The sequence below is a fragment of the Schistocerca piceifrons genome, chromosome 10 (assembly GCF_021461385.2).
Source record: "Schistocerca piceifrons isolate TAMUIC-IGC-003096 chromosome 10, iqSchPice1.1, whole genome shotgun sequence".
NCBI lineage: Eukaryota > Metazoa > Arthropoda > Insecta > Orthoptera > Acrididae > Schistocerca > Schistocerca piceifrons.
This window is the reverse complement of record NC_060147.1, coordinates 106,356,835-106,380,876: the sequence shown is the minus strand read 5'-3', so window position 1 is coordinate 106,380,876 and position 24,042 is coordinate 106,356,835. Positions and strand designations below refer to the sequence as shown.

General features: G+C 44.9%; 1 protein-coding gene across 1 annotated transcript in view; it reads right to left on the bottom strand.

Annotated features, from left to right (window-relative positions):
• LOC124718926 (chaoptin) overlaps positions 1-24,042 on the bottom strand; it is a 241,022-nt gene that overhangs the window by 126,003 nt on the left and 90,977 nt on the right. The window contains exons 3-5 of the mRNA XM_047244580.1: positions 23,395-23,565; positions 9,295-9,440; positions 857-1,189 (exon numbers count right to left, since the gene is read on the bottom strand). Of these exons, the coding sequence (XP_047100536.1) occupies positions 857-1,189; positions 9,295-9,440; positions 23,395-23,565 (650 nt within the window). The remainder of the gene's footprint in view (positions 1-856; positions 1,190-9,294; positions 9,441-23,394; positions 23,566-24,042) is intronic.

The window sequence follows — 24,042 nt, the reverse complement described above, 5'->3', positions numbered from 1 at the left end:
ACTTTACACTGTGTTTTTTATTATAAGTAAGTCCATTTCAGCTCCTCGTTTCCGTAATTTCACTGCTTTTCCTTTATACTTACACGGGCTACTTTTATCTGTGGACCCCTGTATTTCGTTATTCTAGAAATATTTGAAATCAAATACTCATCTGAATTAAAAAATCACTATCCACGTACTTGAAATACGTTATTTATAAGAATTTATTGAAACCTTACCGCTCAATTTCTCAAAATAACCAACTAGTCTCTTACCATTGTTTTCAGACGAGAACTTCACTTGTTAAACATCATTTTATCCATGCTGGCCAGTTTTTGAACCTTTCGACACATATTAAAATTGACTGACGTTTCCTAGACAACAGCACGCTGTGCTACACCGCTAGACAGGAAACAAATTCTTAGTGTTCAAAACTTTTGGTAACATTTTTGGGAACGGCAATCTTGTAATCTATATAAAACCAGTGAAGAAACAGTCTAGATCGCGATGGGTATTTTATTAAAATGACCGGTTTCCGCCTAGTCTTAGACTATTTTCAAACAACACCATCAGCTGAAGTTGACGATGCGATCAACTGACTGTTCTACGCGTCGTCAGGTGACACCTGAAGATGACTTACGTCAAGGCCGAAACCGATCCTTATAGTAAAATACCCATCGCGATCTAGACTGTTTTTTCACAGATTTTACACAAATTCCTAGTGTGCCTGTGTACTACCTGCAAAAAGCCGCTTATTCCAGCAGGAGCCCCGGGCTCCGCAGAAGCGTTTCTCCGCACAGGTGTTCCGAACACAGACGGAATGTCGTAACTGCAGAGCTAGTTGCCTCGAATCTGCCGGTCCGTCGGCAGTACTCACCTGCACGAGGACGAGAGGGTTGCCGTCGAGGAAGGTCCTGTTGAGGACGTCGAAGTGCTGGAAGGCGCCTGGAGGCAGGTACTGGATCTGGTTGCGCTCGAGGCGCAGGGTGTCCAGCGACATGAGCGAGCCGCGGGCCTCGTCCGGCTCGGAGGTGGCGCTGTGCAGCCCGGCGATGCGGTTCGCCGACAGGTCGAGCGTCCTCAGGAGGCGCAGCGGCGCCAGCTGGCGGTACGGCACCGACGACAGCTGGTTGTCCGCCAGCTGCAGCCGAGACAGCCGCGGCGGGCCGTCGCGGAACAGCGCCACGTCCAGCTCCGACAGGTGGTTGCCCTGCGAACACAACGTCGGCCGTCGCATTGCGTGTGCCACTGTGCGCGAAACAACAGCTTTTTACATACTCTAAGGCAAAACGAAACGACGCAGAATGGTATGGAAATGGGTAGATGTCATGTACATGGACAAAAAAAGGATTACAATTTCGGAAAAATGGGGTGATTTGCCTCAAGAGAAAGAGCTTCACAAACCGAGCAAGTCAATAATGCGCTGGTTCGCCTCTGGCCCATATGCAAGCATTTATTCAGCTTGGCATTGGTTACTGGAGTCCTGAGTGATATCGTGCCAAACGCCTCCCAATTTGAATGATAGATCGTCGGATTTCAAATGGCTGTAGAGCTCTGCCCTTAATGCTCCAAACGCTCTCAGTTGGGGAAAGATCCGGCGACCTTGCACGCAAGGCAGAGCTTGACAAGCACGAAGACAATCAGCAGAAACCCTCACCTTCTGCGCCCTGTGAAACGTAATCCCAGGATGGCTTGCTATGAATGGCAACAAAACGAAGTGTAGAATAGAGTCGACGTCCTGTAAAGGTGCTGCGGATGAAAACCGAAGTGGTCCTGTTATGAAATGAAATGGAACTTCAGAGTATCACTTATTTGTTGGGCTGTGTGGCGGCTGGCAGTCAGCCTGCAATCCCACCAGTGTCCAGGGCATCTCCAGACGTGTCCTCGCTGGTCCAAAAAAATGGTTCAAATGGCTCTGGGCACTATGGGACTTAGCATCTGAGGTCATCAGTCCCCTAGAACTTAGAACTACTTAAACCTAACTAACGCAACGACATCACACACATCCATGCCCGAGGCAGGATTCGAACCTGCGACCGTAGCGGTCGCGCGGTTCCAGACTGAAGCGCCTAGAACCGCTCGGCCACTTCGGCCGGCCTCGCTGGTCATAGGAATTCAGTTCGAAGAGGGACTCATCACTGAAGTCAGTGACATTTCAGACCTAAGATGTGACCGGAGATGCCCCAGAGGGCGGTGGGATAGTAACTTGTGCATTGACGCAGATACGGCAGAACAACCAGGAGTACTGTTCTGGGAGGCCATTCCTTTTCACAGCAGGACTTTTTTGGTTGTCATGCTTACAACACAGCGGTGTGTTGGTGATATTCTACGCCCTGTCTTGTTGCTCTTCATGGCAAGCCATCCTGGGCCTGCGTTCCAGCAATATAATGTCCACCCATGCACGGTTAGGGTTTCTAATGCTTGTCTTCGTGCTTCCAAACCCTACCTAGGTCAGGCATGCCGCTGGATCGCTACCCAACTGAAGACGTACGGAGCATTTTCTGCACAGCCCTCCAACCATCGCCGGCCGAAGTGGCCGTGCGGTTAAAGGCGCTGCAGTCTGGAACCGCAAGACCGCTACGGTCGCAGGTTCGAATCCTGCCTCGGGCATGGATGTGTGTGATGTCATTAGGTTAGTTAGGTTTAACTAGTTCTAAGATCTAGGGGACTAATGACCTCAGCAGTTGAGTCCCATAGTGCTCAGAGCCATTTTTTGAACCTCCAACCATCGCGGCATTTTCATGATCTAATCCGCCAATTGGACAGAATTTGGCTCGGTATCCCTCAGAAGGACATCCAAAAACTCTATCAACCAATGTCAAGCCGAGTAACTGTTTGCATAAGGGCCACAGGTGAACCAATGCGTTATTGAGCTCCGCTTATGCAATTCTTTCTCTTGAATAGCTGATCCAATTTTTCTGAAATTGTAATCATTTGTTTATCTGAACAAGTACATCAAACCGATACAGCAAACCGACCGATTTTCGTCGTATTCGGATACTTTATTCTTGGTGAGTGTATTTTTTGTCTTAGAGTGTATGTTTAGCGTCAGACTGGCACAGTTAGTCCATGGTGTGTCAACTGCGGACACATGCGTCCTGCAGTAATCATGGAATATTAAATAAAAATCGAACAGTTGATTTCCCTGTAAATCGCTGATACCTGTATACTGGAGGAAAATGGTGATGGGAAGACCTGTCTACAGAGTACATCAACTGTCAGTTGTGAACAGCCTCACGATGTTGTAATCGCGAAGTGGAGGAGCGTCTCAATCCAACAAGTGGTATCCCTGGACGATGAAAGTCAGCTGTTAGCCTGTGTGTCACTGACAATGAAAGAGGAGGTTTGACGTTAGCTCAGTTTTCTCATATTGAGAACTTATGAGCAACCTGTAGCGACCCAAAAGTCCTGTGGGAATGCACTAATTCACAGATTAATGCAGGTAGAGAGGTAAACATCGAGCACATGTCTGAAATGACATGGGGCTCTATTGCAACCGAAAACAAGTGGAAAAACGGGCCAACAGGTGGCGATGGGCAGAAACAAGTCAGTGACGTAACATAAAATGGGCTGTAGTGAGAGAGATCATTCCTAGCGTGGCTGATAAACACCTGCTGGGAAGAACGACTTCTGTGCAGGATGGCGCTCCACCCCGTACTGCTACACGTGTGGAACACCCCCTGCGAACATCGTGTGGTGAGGATCGCGTCCTGAGCTGCCACTTCCGTCGTGCTTGGTCTCCCAGGTCCCCAGAATTAATTGGGTGTGAGTATTGGTTTTGAGGCTACCTGAAGTCGCAAGTCTACCGCGATCGTCCGACCTCATTAGCGATGCTAAAAACGTCCGACGGCAGTTTCTCACCGTACCCACTGATACGCTGTACGGTGCTGTTCACAGCATGGCCCCTCGTCTACAGTTATTGTTCATTAAAGACGGCCGACGTGCCGAGCATTTGTTATAAAGAATATCTTCTATGCTAAACATCAATTTTGTATTCAACATTGCTTTTGTATCATATGAAGCGCCAATCGTTAAGTAATGAATTTTTTAATGTTAAAGAATTTTTGGTCATCCTGTATGTTTTACTTGGAAAAATTTCAGTAGCCAAGATCGCATGACTTATTCTTCATTGTTGACAACCGATTTCGACAGCTATAACTGTCATCTCTTGGTGTTAAAAAAATTGTTTTTATAAAACGTGTCCCATTGTGAGTTAGTACCTCAAGCTACGTTACCACAATGGGGGATAAAATACAGCACATTATACACAGACCTGTCGACAATAAAAATATTTACAGTTAAAAACCACCACGTGCACATCGGCATGTGCTCTTTCTTAGCACTCACAGGATCTCACGTAGTGCTACGTGTTCATTGCATGCATCGAGACCAAAGAGGACACAACGCCATATACATCTACATCTACTTGACGTCTAATTCACACTTAAGTGCCTGGCAGAGGGTTCATCGAACCACTTTCACTGTATTTCTCTACCGTTCACTCTCGAATAGTGCGGTAAAAACGAACATTTAAATCTTTCCATGTGAGGTCTGATTTCTCTTAAACTATTTCGACGATCATTTGTCGCTATGTAGGAGGGTATCAACAAAATATTTTCACATTCGGAGGAGAAAGTTGAAAACTGAAATTCCTTGGAGAGACCTCGCATCAACGAAAACCGTCTTTACTTTAATGACTGCCAAACCATCTCCCATATCTGTGAAACTCTTTCCTCTATTTCGCGGTGATATAAAACGAGCTGCTGTACATTGTACTTTCTCGATGTTCTCCGTCAGTCTTATCCGGTAAGGATCCCAGACCGCGCAACAGTACTGCAAAAGAAGACGGACAAGCGTAGTGTAGGCATTCTCTTTAGTAGACCTGTTGCACCTTATAAGTGTTCTGGCAATAAAAGGTAGTCTTTGGTTTGCCTTCCCCACAACATTATCAATGTGATTGTTCCAATTTAAGTTGTTCGTAATGGTAATTCCTACGTATTTAGCTGAACTGGCAGCGTTTAGTTTCGAAACTGAGCTTTAATGGATTCCCTTTAGTACTCAGTTGGGTGACTGTGGACTTCGACTTATTTACAGTCAATTTCCACATTTCGCAGCCTACAGATGCCGTGTCTAAGTCGTTTTGCAATTGGTATTGATATTATAATAACTTTATCGGACGGAAAATGACAGCATCACATGCAGACAATCAATGATGGATACTCAGATTCTCTCTTATTACGTTTATATAGACCAGGAACAGAACAGGGCCTGTAATATTTACTTGCGGAACACCAGATATCAGATTAGTTGAAGTCGATAACTCAATTACTACGAGCTGTGACGTTTCTGACAAGAAATCATGAATCCAGTCGCACAACTGAGACAATACGCCATAGGCATGCAGTTTCATTAGAGATTGTAAGAGGAACTGTGTCAAAAGCCTTCTGGAAATCCAAAAATTTGGATTCAGTTTGACATCCCCTGTCGATAGCACTCATTACTTCATGCGAATAAAGATGAAGTTGCCTTTCTGAATCAATGCTGGCTAGATCCATGGATCGTTTTCTGCGAGGTAATTCATAATGTTCAACACAATATCTGACTCCCGTGTCCTTTCTTAAACACTGGTGCGAGCTGTGCAGCTTTCCAGTCCTCAGGTATAGATTTTTCGCCGAGCGACCGTCTGTATATAACTGCTACGTATAGAGGCATTGTATCAGCGTTCCCTGAAAGGAATCTGACTGTTATACTAACAGGTCCGATCGACTTGCCTTTACTAAGTGATTTAAGCTTCTCTGCTATGCCGGGAATATCTAAGTCACTCATGTTGGCAGTAGGCGCACTGATAAGTGGGCTTACAGTGCCAAGTTGTTTGTAGATTTGACTCCATTTTGTAATGAGGGAAGTGACATCACGTACTCTCTCAGCCCGTGAAGGTTCGTGTCATTTTTCCGTCTACTTCTGGGTGCTTTTTTATTTCTTTTTGTCCAGAAGAAGAGCTGGCTGGTTGGAGAGAAGCAGCGTGTGTTCTGGTCTCCCTCGCATTCTCTCATCCCTTGCTCTCCGTCCTGCCAGCACTGCTATACCAACCTAATCTAATGGATCACTATCCTTCCTCACACAGCCGCCCCCGCCGCCCCCTGTTCCTAAACACTTTGTTTGTCGTTATGCATTGCAGTCTCTTGTCAATCTCTCCTCCTCCCCCCTTCCCACACTTTCAGTCTTCAACCACTCGTCTGCGGGTAGGTACGCTGAAGTTTCTTGCTTTCCCCATCTACAAACCCAACTTTCCCCCACCTCTTGACTCCCTTTTTAATTTTTCCTGCTTCAACGTAATCAAATGTGCTCTCATATCCGTACTGTCGCTTTATTCAGCCCCCAATCCCCTACATATACCCACTTCTAACTCTGCTTTTCCCAGTTCTCCATCTCGCTATTGTCCTTTGACATTACCGCTCGTCCCCCTCCCCACCTGTATTCAATTCCAAACCAATCTCTGTCTCTCTCTCTCTCTCTCTCTATCTCTCTCTCTCTCTCTCTCTTTTCATTACACTGTTAACCGCCTTATTTTCTTAATTTTACAAGTCTTGGCTTAACAATGTATATTCCTGTATCTCTCCCAGCCCTCTTCATCCAGCATCCATTTATCCCTGTCCCCGTGTTTTTCACGGCTATTGTTAACTTTCGTATTTTGTGTTATCAGTGGCACTTACTGCATTCTTATATGTGATTCACTGTCTTTGAATTTTATTTCGTTATGTTTCTTTTAGACTTTAGTTGCTCGTCGAACTTAACGTAGGTTCACTTGCAGTTGTTGACGACCTGATGTATAAACGTTTATTACAAAGATGATGGTGCACAGTGTCACCCCAAAAATAATTATATGTAGTCTGAAGATAATTAAGATTACTAGCCATATCTATGACACTTTGTCATTTTAGTATTTACTTTGATTTCACTATCATTACGTTTTAAGGACATGTGCTCATCTTTTATTTATCAACGTAAGCCTTTTTTACTAAATATGACATACTGCCACGATTATTTACTGATCTGTTACAAGATGGTGTTTTACATCTGGCATTTTTTAAATTTATGGATAACTTTTAGCTTGACAACATGTGAAGTGTCCTGCAATATATGTTAAAGACATAAAATGTAGGTATATATTTTGAAATTATACACCTGTTTACATTAATTGTTTAAGACATTTTGCATCTTTTGAATTTTTACGTGGTCTTACTGTATGCAACTTTTGCTTTTAACAAATATTTTGTATATAAGGCTGAAACCTTAAGTAAACAATAAAACAGTCAAATCGTGGGTGTTCCTGTTAAAAAAAAAATGTTCCGCCCGACCGTCCAGTGACGAGCGAATAGAGTATCAGACCAACTGTGTGATTAGACTGACGAGTTCCTAGCAAACTGAACACAGCATGTCACTGTGAACAGATGGAAGATTTGAGGCATGAAAGTAACGTGCCATAGGGGTTTGGTACAGTACCGTTACTTTTCACAATATACAGGGTGGTCAGAAACAATCTGGAAAGCTTGTAAGGATGTTTCAGGGGAGGTTGTGCTGAGAAGTAATCGTAAAGGAAGAACATTCGATGCGTTGAGCCTTTTCCGAGCAATTCAGCTTTGAAATTAGACAATCTTGTCGTGGCGCGCGCAGATCCAAACAGCCTGGCGAAGACAGCATCACGAATCGTGCTCTTCGTTTGGTTTCGTGCAACCAATCAAACGGAGCTTTTGCTCGCCTAGCTTAAATGTATCTCTTCCGAGAAAGATATATTCATTTCAGTTATTAACTAATATATGAGTAATTGGTAACTCACGTATCGACAGACATCTGGCCCGCATCTCGTGGTCGTGAGGTAGCGTTCTCGCTTCCCACGTCCGGGTTCCCGGGTTCGATTCCCGGCGGGCTCAGGGATTTTCTCTGCCTCGTGATGGCTGGGTGTTGTGTGATGTCCTTAGGTTAGTTAGGTTTAAGTAGTTCTAAGTTCTAGGGGACTGATGACCATCGATGTTAAGTCCCATAGTGCTCAGAGCCATTTGAACCATTTGACAGACATCTGAGCATTACTGCATTTTAGAACACACAAGTGCTTGAATTTGTGCGCGCAACGACGTGATTGACAAACTTCACGGCCAGATAAATCTGAAACTGGGCAACGTATCGAGTTTTTTTCTTTCCGATTACTTCTCAGCAGAACCTATTCTGCAACACCCTTAAAAGCTTTTCCAGACTCTTTCTGAGCACCCTGTATAAATGATCTAGCAGACAACGCCGGAAGCTCCACGAGGCTTTTCGCGGATGATGCCGTTGTATACACAGGACCCGCAACGCTACAAAATTGAAGCGAAAATCAGGAGCATCGACGCTGGATGCAGGGAATGGATTAACGTATTGCGGATACATGGATAGAAAGACTCTTTACCGTACGATTTTTGCAGATCAATCACTGACAGCAGTTGGTTTCACAAAATATCTAGCAGTATCCGTACGGCGTGATTTAAAGTGGAACGACCACATAAGATTATTCGCGAGTGAGGCAGATGCGAGACGGATTCACTGAAGGAATTCCTAGGAAATGTAGTCCCACCAACAAAGGGGGTAACTTACAAAACAATGGTTTGACCAATATTTGAATATTGCTTTTGAGTATGGGGTCCGTTGCAGATACGATTGATAGAGGAAATAGAGAAGATCCAAAGGAGGCCAGCACGTTCTGTTACAGGTACATGTATTGCGCCCGAAAGCGTCACAGTTTACTCCAGTGTCAGACACTGCAAGAGAGGTGCTGTGCATCTGGTGTCGTCTACTGTTAAACTTCCGAGAACGCACGCTCCTAGAAGACTCAACTAATATACTGCTTCCCCCTACGTATGTCTCGCGAGAAGACTGTGAAGATAACATTAAAGAGATTTGAGCCCACACGGAGACTTACTAGTGGTCGTTCTTCCCGAGATTCACATGTTTTAGATGTGCAGGGTGTCCAAAAAACCACAGAAAATGTCTAGTAAACATGGGCTCTAAAATGCGTACTTTGAGAGCTATGAGAACTTGTTCATGTCCGCTAAACTGAAACACATTTTTTCAACCGAACAACTGTTCATAGCTCTTGAGGTATGCACGTCAGAGCCCATTTTTTGGCCTTTTTTTCTTGTTTTTGTGCGAGAAACATGTTCCTAAGGCTTGTCTGTGCTTTTTTTGACGACGCCCTCTGGATGCAGAGGTATGTGTCCCTGCCAGTAGTGTGTCGATGGGGCAGACGGAGCTAAGGTAGGCCTACTGAGCGGGGCGGCCCACCTGTAGGTCGAGCGCCTCGAGCAGCTGCAGGTTGGAGAAGGCGGCCGGCGGCAGCGAGGTGAGTGAGTTGTCTGCCAGGTCCAGCGTCTGCAGGGACTCCTCCAGGCCGCGCCACGCCTCCTGGTTCACCTCAGAGATGTCGTTACCTGCGACACGCCGAGTCACGTGTCATACCACACACTGACTGACCAACTGTAATAAAACTGGTTATGTTGACATAAATGTACTAACCGATCTTGGATCATATGAAATGAACAATTCCAAAGTTGAAGACTCAAAACCGAGAAATCTACTGCCATATAACTAAATACGTAAATACGAAAATGTACACTACTGGTCATTAAAATTGCTACAACAAGAAGAAATGCAGATGAGAAACATTCACTGGATAAATATATTATACTAGAACTGACATGTGATTACATTTTCACGCAATTTGGGCGCATAGATCCCGAGAAATCAGTACCCAGAACAACCACCTCTGACCGTAATAACGGCCATGATACGCCTGGGCATTGAGTCAAACGCAGCTTGGATGGCGTGTACAGATACAGATGCCCATGCAGCTTCAACACGGTACCACAGTTCATCAAGATTAGCGACTGCCGTATTGTGACGACCCAGTTGCTCGGCCACCATTGACCAGACGTTTACAATTGGTGAGAGATCTGGAGAATGTGCTGGCCAGGGCAGCAATCGAACATTTTCTGCAACATGCGGTCGTACATTACCCTGCTGAAATGTAGGGTTTCGCAGGGATCGAATGAAGGGTAGAGCCACGGGTCGTAACACATCTGAAATGTGCCGTCAGTGCGAACAAGAGGTGACCGAGACGTGTAACCAATGGCACTCCATACCTTCATCCCGGGTGATACGCCAGTATGGCGATGACGTGTACACGCTTCCAATGTGCGTTCACCGCGATGTCGCCAAACACGGATGCGACCATCATGATGCTGTAAACAGAACCTGGATTCATTCGAAATAATGACGTTTTGCCATTCGTGCACCCAGGTTCGTCGTTGAGTACACCATCACAAGCGCTCCTGCCTGTGATGCAGCGTCAAGGGTAGCCGCAGCCATGGTCTCCGAGCTCATAGTCCATGCTGCTGCAAAGATCGTCCAACTGTTCGTGCAGATGGTTGTTGTCTTGCAAACGTCCCCATCTGTTGACTCAAGGATCGAGACGTGGCTGCACGATCCGTTACAGCCATGCGGATAACATGCCTGTCTTCTCGACTGCTAGTGATACGAGGGCTTTGGGATCCAGCACGGCGTTCCGTATTACCCTCCTGAACCCACCGATTCCATATTCTGCTAGCAGTCATTGGATCTCGACCAAAGCGAGCAGAAATGTCGCGATACGATAAACCGCAATCGCGATAGGCTGCAATCCGACCTTTATCAAAGTCTGAAACGTGATGGTTCACATTTCTCCTCCTTACACGAGGCATCACAACAACGTTTCACCAGGTAACGCCGGTCAGCTGCTGTTTGTGTATGAGAAATCGGCTGGAAACTTTCCTCATGTCAGCCCGTTGTAGCTGTTGCCACCGGCGCCAACCTTGTGTGAATGCGCTGAAAAGCTAATCATTTGCATATCACAGCATCTTATTCCTGTCGGCTAAATTTCGCGTCTGTAGCACGTCATCTTCGTGGTGTATCAATTTTAATGGCCAGTAGTGTATAAACGTGTCTGTATACTGAAGAGCCACAGAAACTGGTACACCTGCCTAATATCGCGTAGGGCCCCCGCGAGCATTCTGAAGTGCCACAACGCCACTTGGCATGGACACGACTAGTGTTGAAAATTGTGCTTGAGGGAACTCCAGGCAGAGCTGTTCATAGATCCGTAAGAGTACGACGCGGTGGTGGTCTCCTCTGAACAGCACATTGCAAGGCATCCCAGATATGCTCAATAATGTTCATGTCTGGGGAGTTTGGTGGCCGGCGAAAGAGTTTAAACTCAGTATATTGTTGCTGGAGGCAGTCTATAGCAATTCTGGACGTGTGGAGTGTCGCATTGTCCTGATGGAATTGTCGAAGTCCGTTCGAATGCACAATGGACATGAATGGAAATAGGGTGCTTAAGTACGTGTCATCTGTCACATTCGTATCTAGACGTATCAGGGGTCCCATGTCACTTCAGCTGGATACGTCCCACACCGTTACAGAGCCTCCACCAACTTGAACAGTCCCCTTGTCGACATGCGGGCTCCATGGATTCATGAGGTACACGTCCATCCACTCGGTAGAATTTGAAACGAGACTCGTCTGACCGCGCAACATTGTTCCATTCGTCAAGTCAAATGTCCGTGTTGACGGGCTCAGGCGAGGTGTAAAGCTTTGTGTTATGCAGTCATCAAAGGTGGGCCTTTAACTATGAAAATCCCATATCGAAGATGTTTCGTTGGATGGTTCGCACGCTGACACTTGTTGATGGTCCAGCATTGAAATCTGCAGCAGTTTGGGGGGGCCGCACTTCTGTCAAGTTGGTCCCGTTCTTGCAGGATCTTTTTCCGCCCGAAGCGATTTTGGAGATGATGTTTTACCGGTTTCCTGATATTAACGGTAAGCTCGTGAAATGATCGTACGAGAAAATCCCCATTTCATCGCTACCTCGGAGACCTCGCTCGTGCGCTGAGTTTAACACCAAACCCGCTTAAATCTTGATAACCTGCCACTGTAGCAGCAGTAACCGATCTAACAATTGCGCCAGACAGTTGTTGTCTTATACAGCCGTTGCCCACCGCAGCGCCGTATTCTGCCTGTTTACATATCTCTGTATCAGAATAGGCAGGCCTATACCAATTTCTTCGGTGAATCAGTGTATTTACTCGCTAACCAAATTGGCTCTGAGCACTATGGGACTTAACAGCTGAGGCCATCAGACCCCTAGAACTTAGAACCACTTAAACCTAACTAGCCTAAGGACATCACACACATCCATGCCCGAGACAGGATTCGAACCTGCGACCGTAGCGGTAGCGCGGTTCCAGACTGAAACGCCTAGAACCGCTCGGCCACAGCGGCCGGCTTACTCGCTAACCATCCGATGCAATCATCACAAGACTTCAGTTCTGCGATTACCAGTCAGTTAACACAATTTCTTGTTCGTCGGGCTGTTTTACGAGAACTTTTCCAGTTCTTTTGTATTAATATCCACTACCGTCATACTTTGCAATCTTAAAAGCATTTAATGCCTCTTTAAGTCACATTTTCTCTTTATGCTGTTGTCCTTCTCTACCTGATCCATTGAGATGGACATGAAACATACAGTTGTTTACTTGTCTGCAACAATATAAATATATACTAGCTTACTATGTCGACGAGAATACACTACAAATGAGAGAGCTGTAATGGCACCACTCATTGCTCTCACGACAGTACTTAGTGTATAATTAGCTGACTTGTCATTGGTTACCATATCTACCACAGCCACCATTAAGTCTGCTCAATGCCACTACTTTGACGTATCTAGTGATGTTCAAAATATATTCAGGATAACATGACTCAAAAATATAGTGTATACATAAAGTGCGGGAACACTTTCAATTATTTATTGCACAAGAACCAAACATTGTACAGATAGCATACATATGTCACTTTGAAGAGAAACCCTGAAAGTTTTTTTTTCGTGTATACCGCCAAAGCGTAGTTTGGAAATTTGCCAGTTGTTAGCGCTAGTCGAAAACATGGCAAGTTCAGATGTGGAACGAGCTTTCTGTGTGTTGGAGTTCAACAAAAACAAGTTTGCTATAGTTGTTCAATGGTTGTTTAGAACGAAGTACGGTAAGAAGCCACCAGCAAGGAAGGCCATTTGCCACTGGCACAACAAATTCCACAAAGGTAAATGTTTTTTGTGCCTAGTCACGTCGAAAACTGTACGGGACATTCTTCTTCCCCGAGAGCACTGTCACTGGATATTTCTACTTGGACATGTTGTAGCAGTGGCTGATGTCTCAAATGCAGTCGGACTCTCCGTTCGTCTTTCAGCTGGATGGGGCTCCACCCCATTTTCATCGAAGTTAATGGGTTCCTGAACACGGAACTGCCGCATCGGTGGATCGGTAGTGCTGCAGAAGGGGACCGCTGTTTCATGAAATGGCCTTTCCAATCACTAGATCTCACTCCGTGTGACTCTTTTCTGTGGGGACACATTAAAGATCTGGTGTATGTACCGCCTCTACCACATGATGTAGCAGAGCTCCAGGAAAGAATACGGGAAGCGACTGTCACAGCCAACGATGCCATGCTGGGACGGGTATGGCAAGAATTCCATTGTCGTATTGACGTCTGCCGGGTCACTCATGGTTCGGATATCGAATGTTTGTAAAAAACTTTCAGAGTTTCTCTTCAAAATTCAATATGTATGACATCTGTATAATGTTTAGTTCTTGTGCAATGAATAATTGAAGGTGTTCTCGGACTTAATGTACACCCTATATAATCCTCTGATGAAGAAATATGAACCGATGTCTATGTATCCTCGATTTGCAGACCATCCCGTATGTAACTTTACTTCAACCATGACCTTATCCTTGTCTTTTTCACTCGTTACATTATATTTTATACTTGTGATATGGCTACACTGTGCTTTGTACATTATCTGTGATTAGTCATAACCATGGAAATGAGCGTTATAAATGGAACTTGACCTCACGTATTAGTGCACATAAGCACTACCTTTCTTAACAAGATTGTCAACACTTTGTAATGTTTTTCTATAACTCTGTATTGTGTAACTCAGGTTGTTTTCATTCCAACATATTTTGCAAAGTGCGATTTGCTCATAGTACAGTGTTTTTCTTATATATTAGGCTTCATTTTAAAGTTTCATAGTGCACATGAGCACTGTCATACCTGACTATTTCATATTTATGATTCCTAGTCACAGATGTTACATGGTTAAAGCAAATGTTTCACAAATTAACGTGATACTTTTACGCTATTTAAAGAGCCAGATGCTCACAAAGATTTGTGTTTCTTTATTAATTATGTCTTTTATGCTACGTTCCCAAACTTTTATCAGCCTATACTTTTGTAATGTTAAGAATCGTTGTGTTATTATGGCCAATTGCTATAACAACCCTGCCAAATTCTTCAGCAGGAGGCAGCAGGGTTATGAAAGGTATATACACAGGGAAAATTAATTCAAGTTTTGTAATGAAATATTATATTGAACCAGAGATCGTCAAATGTAGTATCGACTGTGTAGTAGAGTCGCTGCTCAACAGCGATCGCAGACTCAAGGTATTGCGGGTAATGTATTAGAGTAACTTTAGATCGAGTGATGTATGGAGGACTCTCAAGTGTAAAGACGTATTGTATCTGATGTGTGTTGCATACATACTTACTCGCTACGGACAGTAATGACTTTATCTGCAACATACTGTGCTGTTTGCTAACTGCAAAAGGAATCTCAACAGAAGTTGGAAATAATTAAGGGAAGTAAAGGTGTTTTGTTACTAATGCAATGCGCATATTCATAAGTGATGATCGAGGCAATTTATAGCACTTACATCCAATGATTTTGTAACTCTAATTTTTTATGTATAATCAGTTTACTGTGTGTGTTAATTGTAAGAATTATTAATTTTCAAAGAGTCAAAATACAACTTTTAAAGTTAGAGCCATATTGTGACTTACCCCAGGTCAATGTCAGTTCCCAATCCATGCCATTTTTGATTAACTATTTTTCTCAAGAAGTTGTTGTCTGTCATATTCGATTTAACTAAAATGTATGCTAAGCAACAGCCTTGCACAATAGCTGTTTGCTAACTACACAATTTAGAGTACACACAGAGAGCAGTGCGAAGCGTGTTATCGTTGCGCAGCTAAAGGTAAGAAATTTTATTGTTTCAGGGATAGCATTCATTAAGCACAGGGACCATTATTTTCAAATTACATCAGTTTTGTTTTATTACCAGGGGCAATTTAAAATCAATCAGATTCAGTTTTTGTTATGCGTAAATTCACGCAGTTTGGGTTTGGTTTAATGTTATTGACAGTTTACATTCTGTCAGCTAAATGAAATTTACATTCTCGCAATCAGAGAAGTTCAGTACAGTGCAAAGCGGCGAGTTAAAATAAACGTTCATATGCCATTCCTATTGATAACATTTGTTTTCTGACTGCTGTTAGTAACGTAATTTCAATCATGTTCCAAACGCACACGTTTCGTTTACCAGGTATTTCAAGCTTTCTGACGAATGCTTTTTGGCGATAATTATAAAATACTCTACACGTGCTTTCCTATCCTTTACGTCCTTATATTTCCGTTTTTTGGTTTTCACTTTTGAGTATAGTATATCAGGAAAGGACCACGTCCGGTTATTTATTACGTCCATTTTCCATTGTACTTCCGGAAAGATACTAATGCCGCAACCGTGCGAAAAGCGTTGTTTTTGAACCAATAAAGAGCACTGCGCAACCTAGGATTGTTTTTTTTAATGTTAATTACAAGCTTGCTCAACCACACGCTACAATGTACTAGAATAAATATGACAAATCTGTGATTTGTGACAAATCCACACATATTATAAAAGTGGATATACGTACGTACGTTTGTATATGTGTATGTAGGTATGTATACGGGATGATTCAGCTGCCCCTACCACTCTCGTTTTATGTAACCCGCAATTCCACATCCGTCCACATGCGAGATTTCCATATTTTCTCGTTTGCTATTATCAAACTATTAGTGCTACAGAAAAATGAACGGGACTTTTTTGTAGGAAATTTACCGTAGTTAATTTGTGTACTAGCATAAGTCTTCGCTGGTGACGCTGGTTTCAGTGTTATTCGAGAAAAATGTTCAGAATTAGCTTCCAAATGCACTTGCATCCCCTGAATAGGAGGGTGTCTACGACATTGTACATGACACTGATTAGACCACTGATGACATACGCAGCTCCTGGCTGGGGACACGCAGCGTCCACACATCTGGACCGCCTCCAGAAAATACAGAACAAGGTGTTACGTATCATAAGCAATGCTCCCCGATACACACGGACAGCGGACCTTCACCGAGAATGCCAACTGGGGACTCTCCAGGAGGTATTCAAAAATCTCGCCACACGACTGTACAAGAAATCAAGTCACTCGAACAATCCTCACATCCTACAACTGCGCAACTACGATCACAACCATAGATGGAAATACAAGCGCCCAAAGACACACCTTAGGGACTAACCACCTATGGTAATTTCGCAAACGACACAATGAGGCGAGCCCCTCCACATTAGCCACTGACTAGCTTGCTAGCTGAGCCTCTGCCATGAGAACTGGCAATCGCAAGGAAGCCATACACGACTCACAAAGAAACACCCAACACATATCACACTGCCAGTTCCTTCGAGGACCATCGAACTGACAAACCTACAACGACATGGCTATGTTATAGCAGCAGCAGCTGGCCCAGGAGACATCGTCGGCCCAGCGCTCACCTCCTCGACAGGACTGATCATTCCATGACAATCTGGCATTGCCTCTATGGTACTGATGCATGATACCCAACCGCCAACATAACCTTACCTTGCACGATCTGTCGCAGATAGCAAGAAACCGCTACTGCCCTTACTACCCACCCTAACACTGTCGCAAAGGTTTTTCCCCCTTGGCACTTGCCTTGGCACATTTTCCCTCTGCCCTTCAAACCGCTCTTCTCTCAAGCTTGATCCTGTCGAGCTTTTTCGACCACTTCTATCTATCAGATGCGCCCGTATTAATGGGTAACCTTATCCAGACATGCGGATAACATCGCCATCGCAGTTCCTCGCTCCTGCGATCTCCTCGATTCTAAATACTAACAATGCAGAGGTGACAGTAGACCTTTTGAGTTGGTCACCATGCTTGTGCGAGCGTGGAGGGGCTCACACCTTTGGAAAAAAACCTCCCTCATCACTCACCAGTCAGGATTTGTAGTATGTTGTTCGTGACACTCCCTCCTACCAATGAACAAAAGTTTGGAATTGCCAGAATTATTTCCCACATTCGACCTTTCTTCGTCTTCATTGACTAGCCTTATTACGCCGCCGGCTTATTCGACCATTTACAAATCTTGAAATTGAAGTTTGTGTCAATTTTACCTAACAGTTTTGTGAATTTTACCAGCACCAACTAAACAGTTACATCATTGTATTTGTCAGGCCTAACTACGAAACTACTCTGCTTGTAAGGGATAAGTTTTAATCGAAGTGTCAGCGCAATTAGTTCTAGCGTAGCATTTACAAAAAATCGTTTTTCTTTCATTAACCTCACTGCCACGTTTAAATTAATAACATTGACGAAAAAGCTGATTTTGCTGGTGGCATAATATCCCAGTCAACACAGACCAAAAAACGTCGAATATCGGGAACAATTCGTGTAGTCGGAATTTTTTGTACTGTGGTAGGAGGGAATGCCACAAACAGCATAGGTGAGAGATGAATATGGGGGTGGAGGTGCGTCTGATTTTCACTTCTGTGCGTTTTTCTTAAATACATTGGAAACACTGGCCACCCACGAAACCATATCCCAGTACAAAATTTAGCTATATTACACTGCTGGCCATTAAAATTGCTACACCAAGAAGAAATGCAGATGATAAAAGGGTACTCATTGGACAAATACTGTATATTATACTAGAACTGACATGTGATTACATTTTCTCGCAATTTGGGTGCATAGATCCTGAGAAATCAATACTCAGAACAACCACGTCTCTCTGTAATAACGGCCTTGATACGCCTGGCCATTGAGTCAAACAGAGCTTGGATGGCGTGTACAGGTACAGCTGCCCATGCAGCTTGAACACGATACCACAGTTCATCAAGAGTATTGACTGGCGTATTGTGACGAGCCAGTTGCTCGGCCACCATTGACCAGACGTTTTAATTGGTGAGAGATCTGAAGGATGTGCTGGCCACGGCAGCAGTCGAACATTTTCTGTATCCAGAAATGCCCCTACAGGACCTGCAACATGCGGTCGTGCATCATCCTGCTGAAATGTAGGGTTTAGCAGGGATCGAATGAAGGGTAGAGCCACGGGTGGTAGCACTTCTGAAATGTTGTTCAAAGTGCCGTCAATCCGAACAAGAGGTGACCGAGACGTGTAACCAATGACACCCCATACCATCACGCCGGGTGATACGCTAGTATGGCGATGACGAATAGACGCTTCCAATGTGCGTTCACCGCGATGTCGCCAAACACGGATGCGACCATCATGATGCTGTAAACAGAACCTGAATTCGTCCGAAAAAATGACGTTTTGCCATTCGTGCGCCCTGGTTCGTCGTTGAGTACACCATCGCAGGGGCTCCTGTCTGTGATGCAGCGTCAAGGATAACCGCAGCCATGGTCTCCTAGCTGATAGTCCATGCTGCGGGAAACGTCGTCGAACTGTTCGTGCAGATGGTTGCTGTCCTGCGAACGTCCCCATCTGTTGACTGAGGGATCGAGACGTGGCTGCACGATCCGTTACAGTCATGCGGATAAGATGCCTGTCATCTCGACTGCCAGTGATACGAGGCCGTTGGGATCCAGCACGGCGTTCCGTATTACCCTCCTGAACCCACCGATTCCGTATTCTGCTAACAGTCATTGGATCTCGACCAACGCGAGCAGCAATGTCGCGATACGATAAACCGCAATCGCGATGGGCTACAATTCGACCTTTATCAAAGTCGGAAACGTGGTGGTACGTATTTCTCCTCCTTACACGAGGCATCACAACAACGTTTCACCAGGCAACGCCGGTCAACTGCTGTTTGTGTATGAGAAATCGGTTGGAAACTTTCCTCATGTCAGCACGTTGTAGGTGTCGGCGCCAACCCTGTGTGAATGCTCTGAAAATCTAATCATTTGCATATCACAGCATCTTCTTCCTGTCGGTTAAATTTAGTGTCTGTAGCACGTCATCTTCGTGGTGTAGCAATTTTAATGTCCAGTAATGTATATTTCCTACAGAAAGGTCCTGCTCATTTTTTCTGTAGGACTAATAGTTTGCCCGTAGAGGGCAACAGAGTATTAAAATCCCGCACCTGGTTTTTGAAGGCCATATATAACATCGCACGTAGAAGAAAACGACAGCGATAGGGGCAGCTGAATCAGCCTGTATGCAAGGTGTTTCCGTAAGAGCGTGCAAAAATTTAACAGGACACAGACGATGCTCCACTGAACGATTTGAGGGAGGGAACCAGGGGTCGGAGTAGCTTAAGCAGATAATAGGAATAAAATCACATTACTGTGTACTTTTTGATTTACAGGTAACTGGAAATGCCATGACTGACACAATGAACGTACCATTTGTACTGAATCTTACAAAATGTGCTGAAAGTGAATCTCATCAACCTCAATGCAAGCATGACATCTGCGAATTAGATTCTGACCCACCCTGACAAATATCCCAGGTGTGCTTCGAATCACATCACATGCAGCTACAATTTTGGCTACTAATTCCATCTCCGCATTCACTGGGGTCTCATACACAAGTGACTTTAGATACGCTCACAGGAAATAATCAAGGGGTCAGGAGGCCGCGAAGGCCACGGAGTAGGACCTCCCCTTCCAATCGAGCTACAAGGAAATACTGTACCGGTACTGCTCCATCGTATTGCACTGTTCGTCTCTGAATAGAACTGAATAATAAATGGGTCTGTCGTTGATTCATAGCACGTTCTGTCATGGGAAAATGTAAATACGATACAAAAGAGCCACCTTATGAACAGCTAAAGTAAACAAAACATGCACCATGACTTCCTGGTAATCAGGCTCGTCCTCCTTGTTTCCTTGCAGGAAATAAAGAATGTACATGTAAATAAACATCACAGTACGTAGACTTGTACGCATGTTAGTTGTAAATAACCTAGAAAATAGTAATGCTAGACAAAGCGGTAGACCAGTTTAGTTCCATATCTCGTTAAGCTGATTTCTCCGATCCCAGGTTCCCTCAAAAATGGTTCTGAGCACTATGGGACTTAACTTCTGAGGTCATCAGTCCCCTAGACTTTGAACTACTTAAACCTAACTAACATAAGGATATCACTCACATCCACGCCCGGCAGGATTCGAACCTGCGTCCGTAGCACCAGCGCGGTTCCCGACAGAAGTGCCTAGAACAGCTTGGCCACAGCGGCCGGCTTTTTATTTCACGCTTTCCCATAATTATTGTTTCCCTAGTTTCTACGATCAGTATCATTCTGATTCGTTCAGTGCTGTATGAGTATACATTACATTTGCCACAAACGTAGCCGGCCGGTGTGGCCGAGCGGTTGTAGGCGCTTCAGTCTGGACCCGCGTCGCCGCTACGGTCGCAGGTTCGAATCCTGATTCGGGCATGGATGTGTCTGATGTCCTTAGGTTAGTTAGGTTTAAGTAGTTCTAAGTTCTAGGGGACTGATGACCTCATATGTTAAGTCCCATAGTGCTCAGAGCCATTTGAACTACAAACGTAGATACAGTTATGTAAATAAAATGTTATACTTGTTTGACCGAAAGCGCTTGGGTGCCCTTATTTCCAACCACCTGACGATAAAAAATTTTTATCCATTTTTGGGAACAAAGATTACGAAAACTGCAAATCATTCTTTAGAAGCTGATAATTTGTACATTCATAATAAATCTATTGTTACAATTACGTGGGAATGGAAAAACACACCAGCAGCGAGATACGATCCAAAGACCACACGCCTCTGAAAACAAACGCTTGCTCGCTCGGCTACATACACGCCCAATACATTTCCGAGAGAAAGTCAGATATCTCGGTGTCTGGCTGGACCGGAATCTTACATGGGGGGACCACATCGAATACGTAGCCAACAGAGCGCACGCGAGGCTCAAACAACTCTACCAAACGCTCAACAGGGAAAGCACAATGAATAGCAGGGTGGTGTCGACGTCCATATACATGACACTGATTAGATCTCCGATGAAGTGCGCAGCTCCCTTCTGGGGATATGCAGATATTGGAAATTTGTGGTAAGGTCTTATGCGACCAAACTGCTGAGGCCATCGGTCCCTAAGCTCACGCACCGTGTAATCTGACTTAAAACTAACTTACACTAAGGACAACACACCCACGCATGCCCGAGGGAGGACTCGAACCTCCGACGGGGAGAGTCGCGCGGACCATGACAAGGCGCCCTAGACCACGCGGCTACCCCGCACGGGATATGCAGCTCCTTCACGCCTGCAGATCATACGGAACAAAGTGCTATGCATCACTACCAACGCTCCACGCTGCACACGCACCGTGGATCTTCGCAAAGAATACAGCCTTGAAACCCTCAAGAAAGTATTCAAAAAACACGCCACACGACTATACAGGAACTCGAGACACTCAAACAGTCATTACATTCTTACTCTGGGAAACTATGATCACAACCATAGGTGGAAGCATAAGCGGCCCAAGACACTACTAGCTAGGGCATAACCCACTATGACAAGCTAACATACACCAATAACCAACAAACGTCGGCAAGCCCCTGCATATCCGCAACGTTGACTGGAAATACCAGCTGCTACTAAAGCCGACCAACAGGCTACAACAGGGAAACTGATGACCTCTCCCACTGACACACAAACAAATCGCCAACACCGCCCTACGCTGTGCATCCGATATTTGACCTATCGGACACAAAACAGTGGCGAACCTGTTACTTCGGCCGGAGTGGCCGAGCGGTTCTAGGCGCTACAGTCTGGAACCGCGCGACCGCTACGGTAGCAGTTTCGAATCCTGCATCTGGCATGAATGTGTGGATGTCCTTAGGTTAGTTAGGTTTAAGTAGTTCTAAGTTCTAGGGGACTGATTACCTCAGAAGTTAAGTCCCATAGTGCTCAGAGCCATTTTGTGAACCTGTTACAGGTATGCTGACGCTAACCAAGAGATCAACACCGGCACCAAGCGTCAGCCGCCAAGTAACAGCACCGCACAACTTGAAAGGTATCGACATGCATGATAGCCACTACTAACAAAGCCTACGCTTGCATGTCCTATCGCAGTCAGCGAGACATCCGCTACTGCTCTTACTACCCGACGTTTTTTTCCCTTGGCTCTTGCCTTGATACTTTTCTCCCTCTGCCCTTACACTTTCGTTCGACTTCGACCCATTCTATCTCCAGATGAGCGCGTATAAGTGGATAACCTTAACCAGACGTACGCAAACATCGCAGTACCCACATCCTGCGATACCTCACTTTAGTGAGAACTAACCCTTATGCAGAGATGGCAGTCTTTCCTACTCTGTTTTCCCGCAAACAGTTGAGAGTTGCGGTTTCCTGTTTCTATGCGTTGAAGCCGTAATCGTGTTCTGACGTCCTGACAATATGAATCAAACTGGCGAGGGCTACTTCGTATCGTCCCCCTCCCCTCCCCCCCCCCCTAGAGAAATGTTGATAATGATGAGAACACATGTCGACCTTATGTTATGTAAATTATCACGATGTCAAAGTTGTGATATTATTTTGCCGCTACAGTTATTAACTCATGACGACAACTGTACTTTTACATTTTCGGAATAATCCTTTTTAAATTATGTGTTTCTCTGAATTCTAATTTCTTGGAAGTTACATAAAACAAATTACTGTTATTGCATTTAACCATTAACAAAAAACCACGTCAAGCTAAGCTTTTATTTCTCGTTTCCTTCTTTCTTCTCCAAAACTCTTTCATTTTCTCGCAATGAGCTCTTTTTCCCAGTCTGCCTTAACCTGGGTGCGACGTGCTTGCAAAACCTTGTGGACTCAGTTCCTGACCGAATCCAGGCGGTTATCAAGTTTAGAGGCGGTATTATGCAGTATTAAATGATGCGAGTAGTGACTTCTCTAGGGTTGACTAATTTTTTGTCCAGTCAGGTAATACCTATATTGCTTGTAAACGAAATCATCAAAATACTATGTTCGTAGTGTTAAGAACTACTTGCTGCTGTTCGAAGGAGGTTTTAATTGGACCTGTGAAGTCTCTGCATTTGTGAAACAATACTGGACCTAAGACTGAATCTTGTGGAACACAATGTGAGATTTCTGTCCCCCGCTTACGTTGTTCTTATTGAATGGCTGGAACTGTCTCCAGCTTCCTAGTTGTTCCCTGAAGCACCGCCATATGGTGAGCGGACTCACCAGAGAGGTCCAGCCTGCGCAGCTTCTGCAGGTGCCTGAGGGCGCGGCTGGGGACCGCCGTCAGCTCGTTGTCACTGAGGTCCAGCTCCCACATGGACCGCTCCAGGCCCATGAACGCCTCGTCCGGGATCTCCGCCAGCGCGTTGTGGGTGATCTCCAGCCCGTACAGACCTGCAAGCACAGCACCAGTCGTATACCAGCCCGCCCCGCATATTACTGCTCGATAATATACAGTTTGTTTCCCTTAAAAGTGAGTCCAGTGATGCTTAACGACTGTGGACCCAGTTTCAAAGGAAATCGTCGTCTCACCGGCCAGAGGTATTGCATAAACAACAACTGACAGGTTGTATCTCAAGCCATCGTAAAACTGTCTCATGAACCGGTACTGAGAATATTACGCCTTTCTTTCTTCTTTCTTTTGCTGGTGCCTTACCCCGCGGTTTCGCAGGGTCGGCATGGTTAGAACGGATTTGGCAAGGTTAATTTTAAGGGTTGGCCAGATGCCCTTCCCGTCGTCACCTTGTACCCCCTGGGACGGATTAGTGTACCCCAGCTGTCTGCGTCTAGTGTAATCCATGGAATAGTGCGAGCGTATTCAGATGTCTGCGAGTGATATAACTGAGGCGGAACGTGGGGACCAGCCCGATA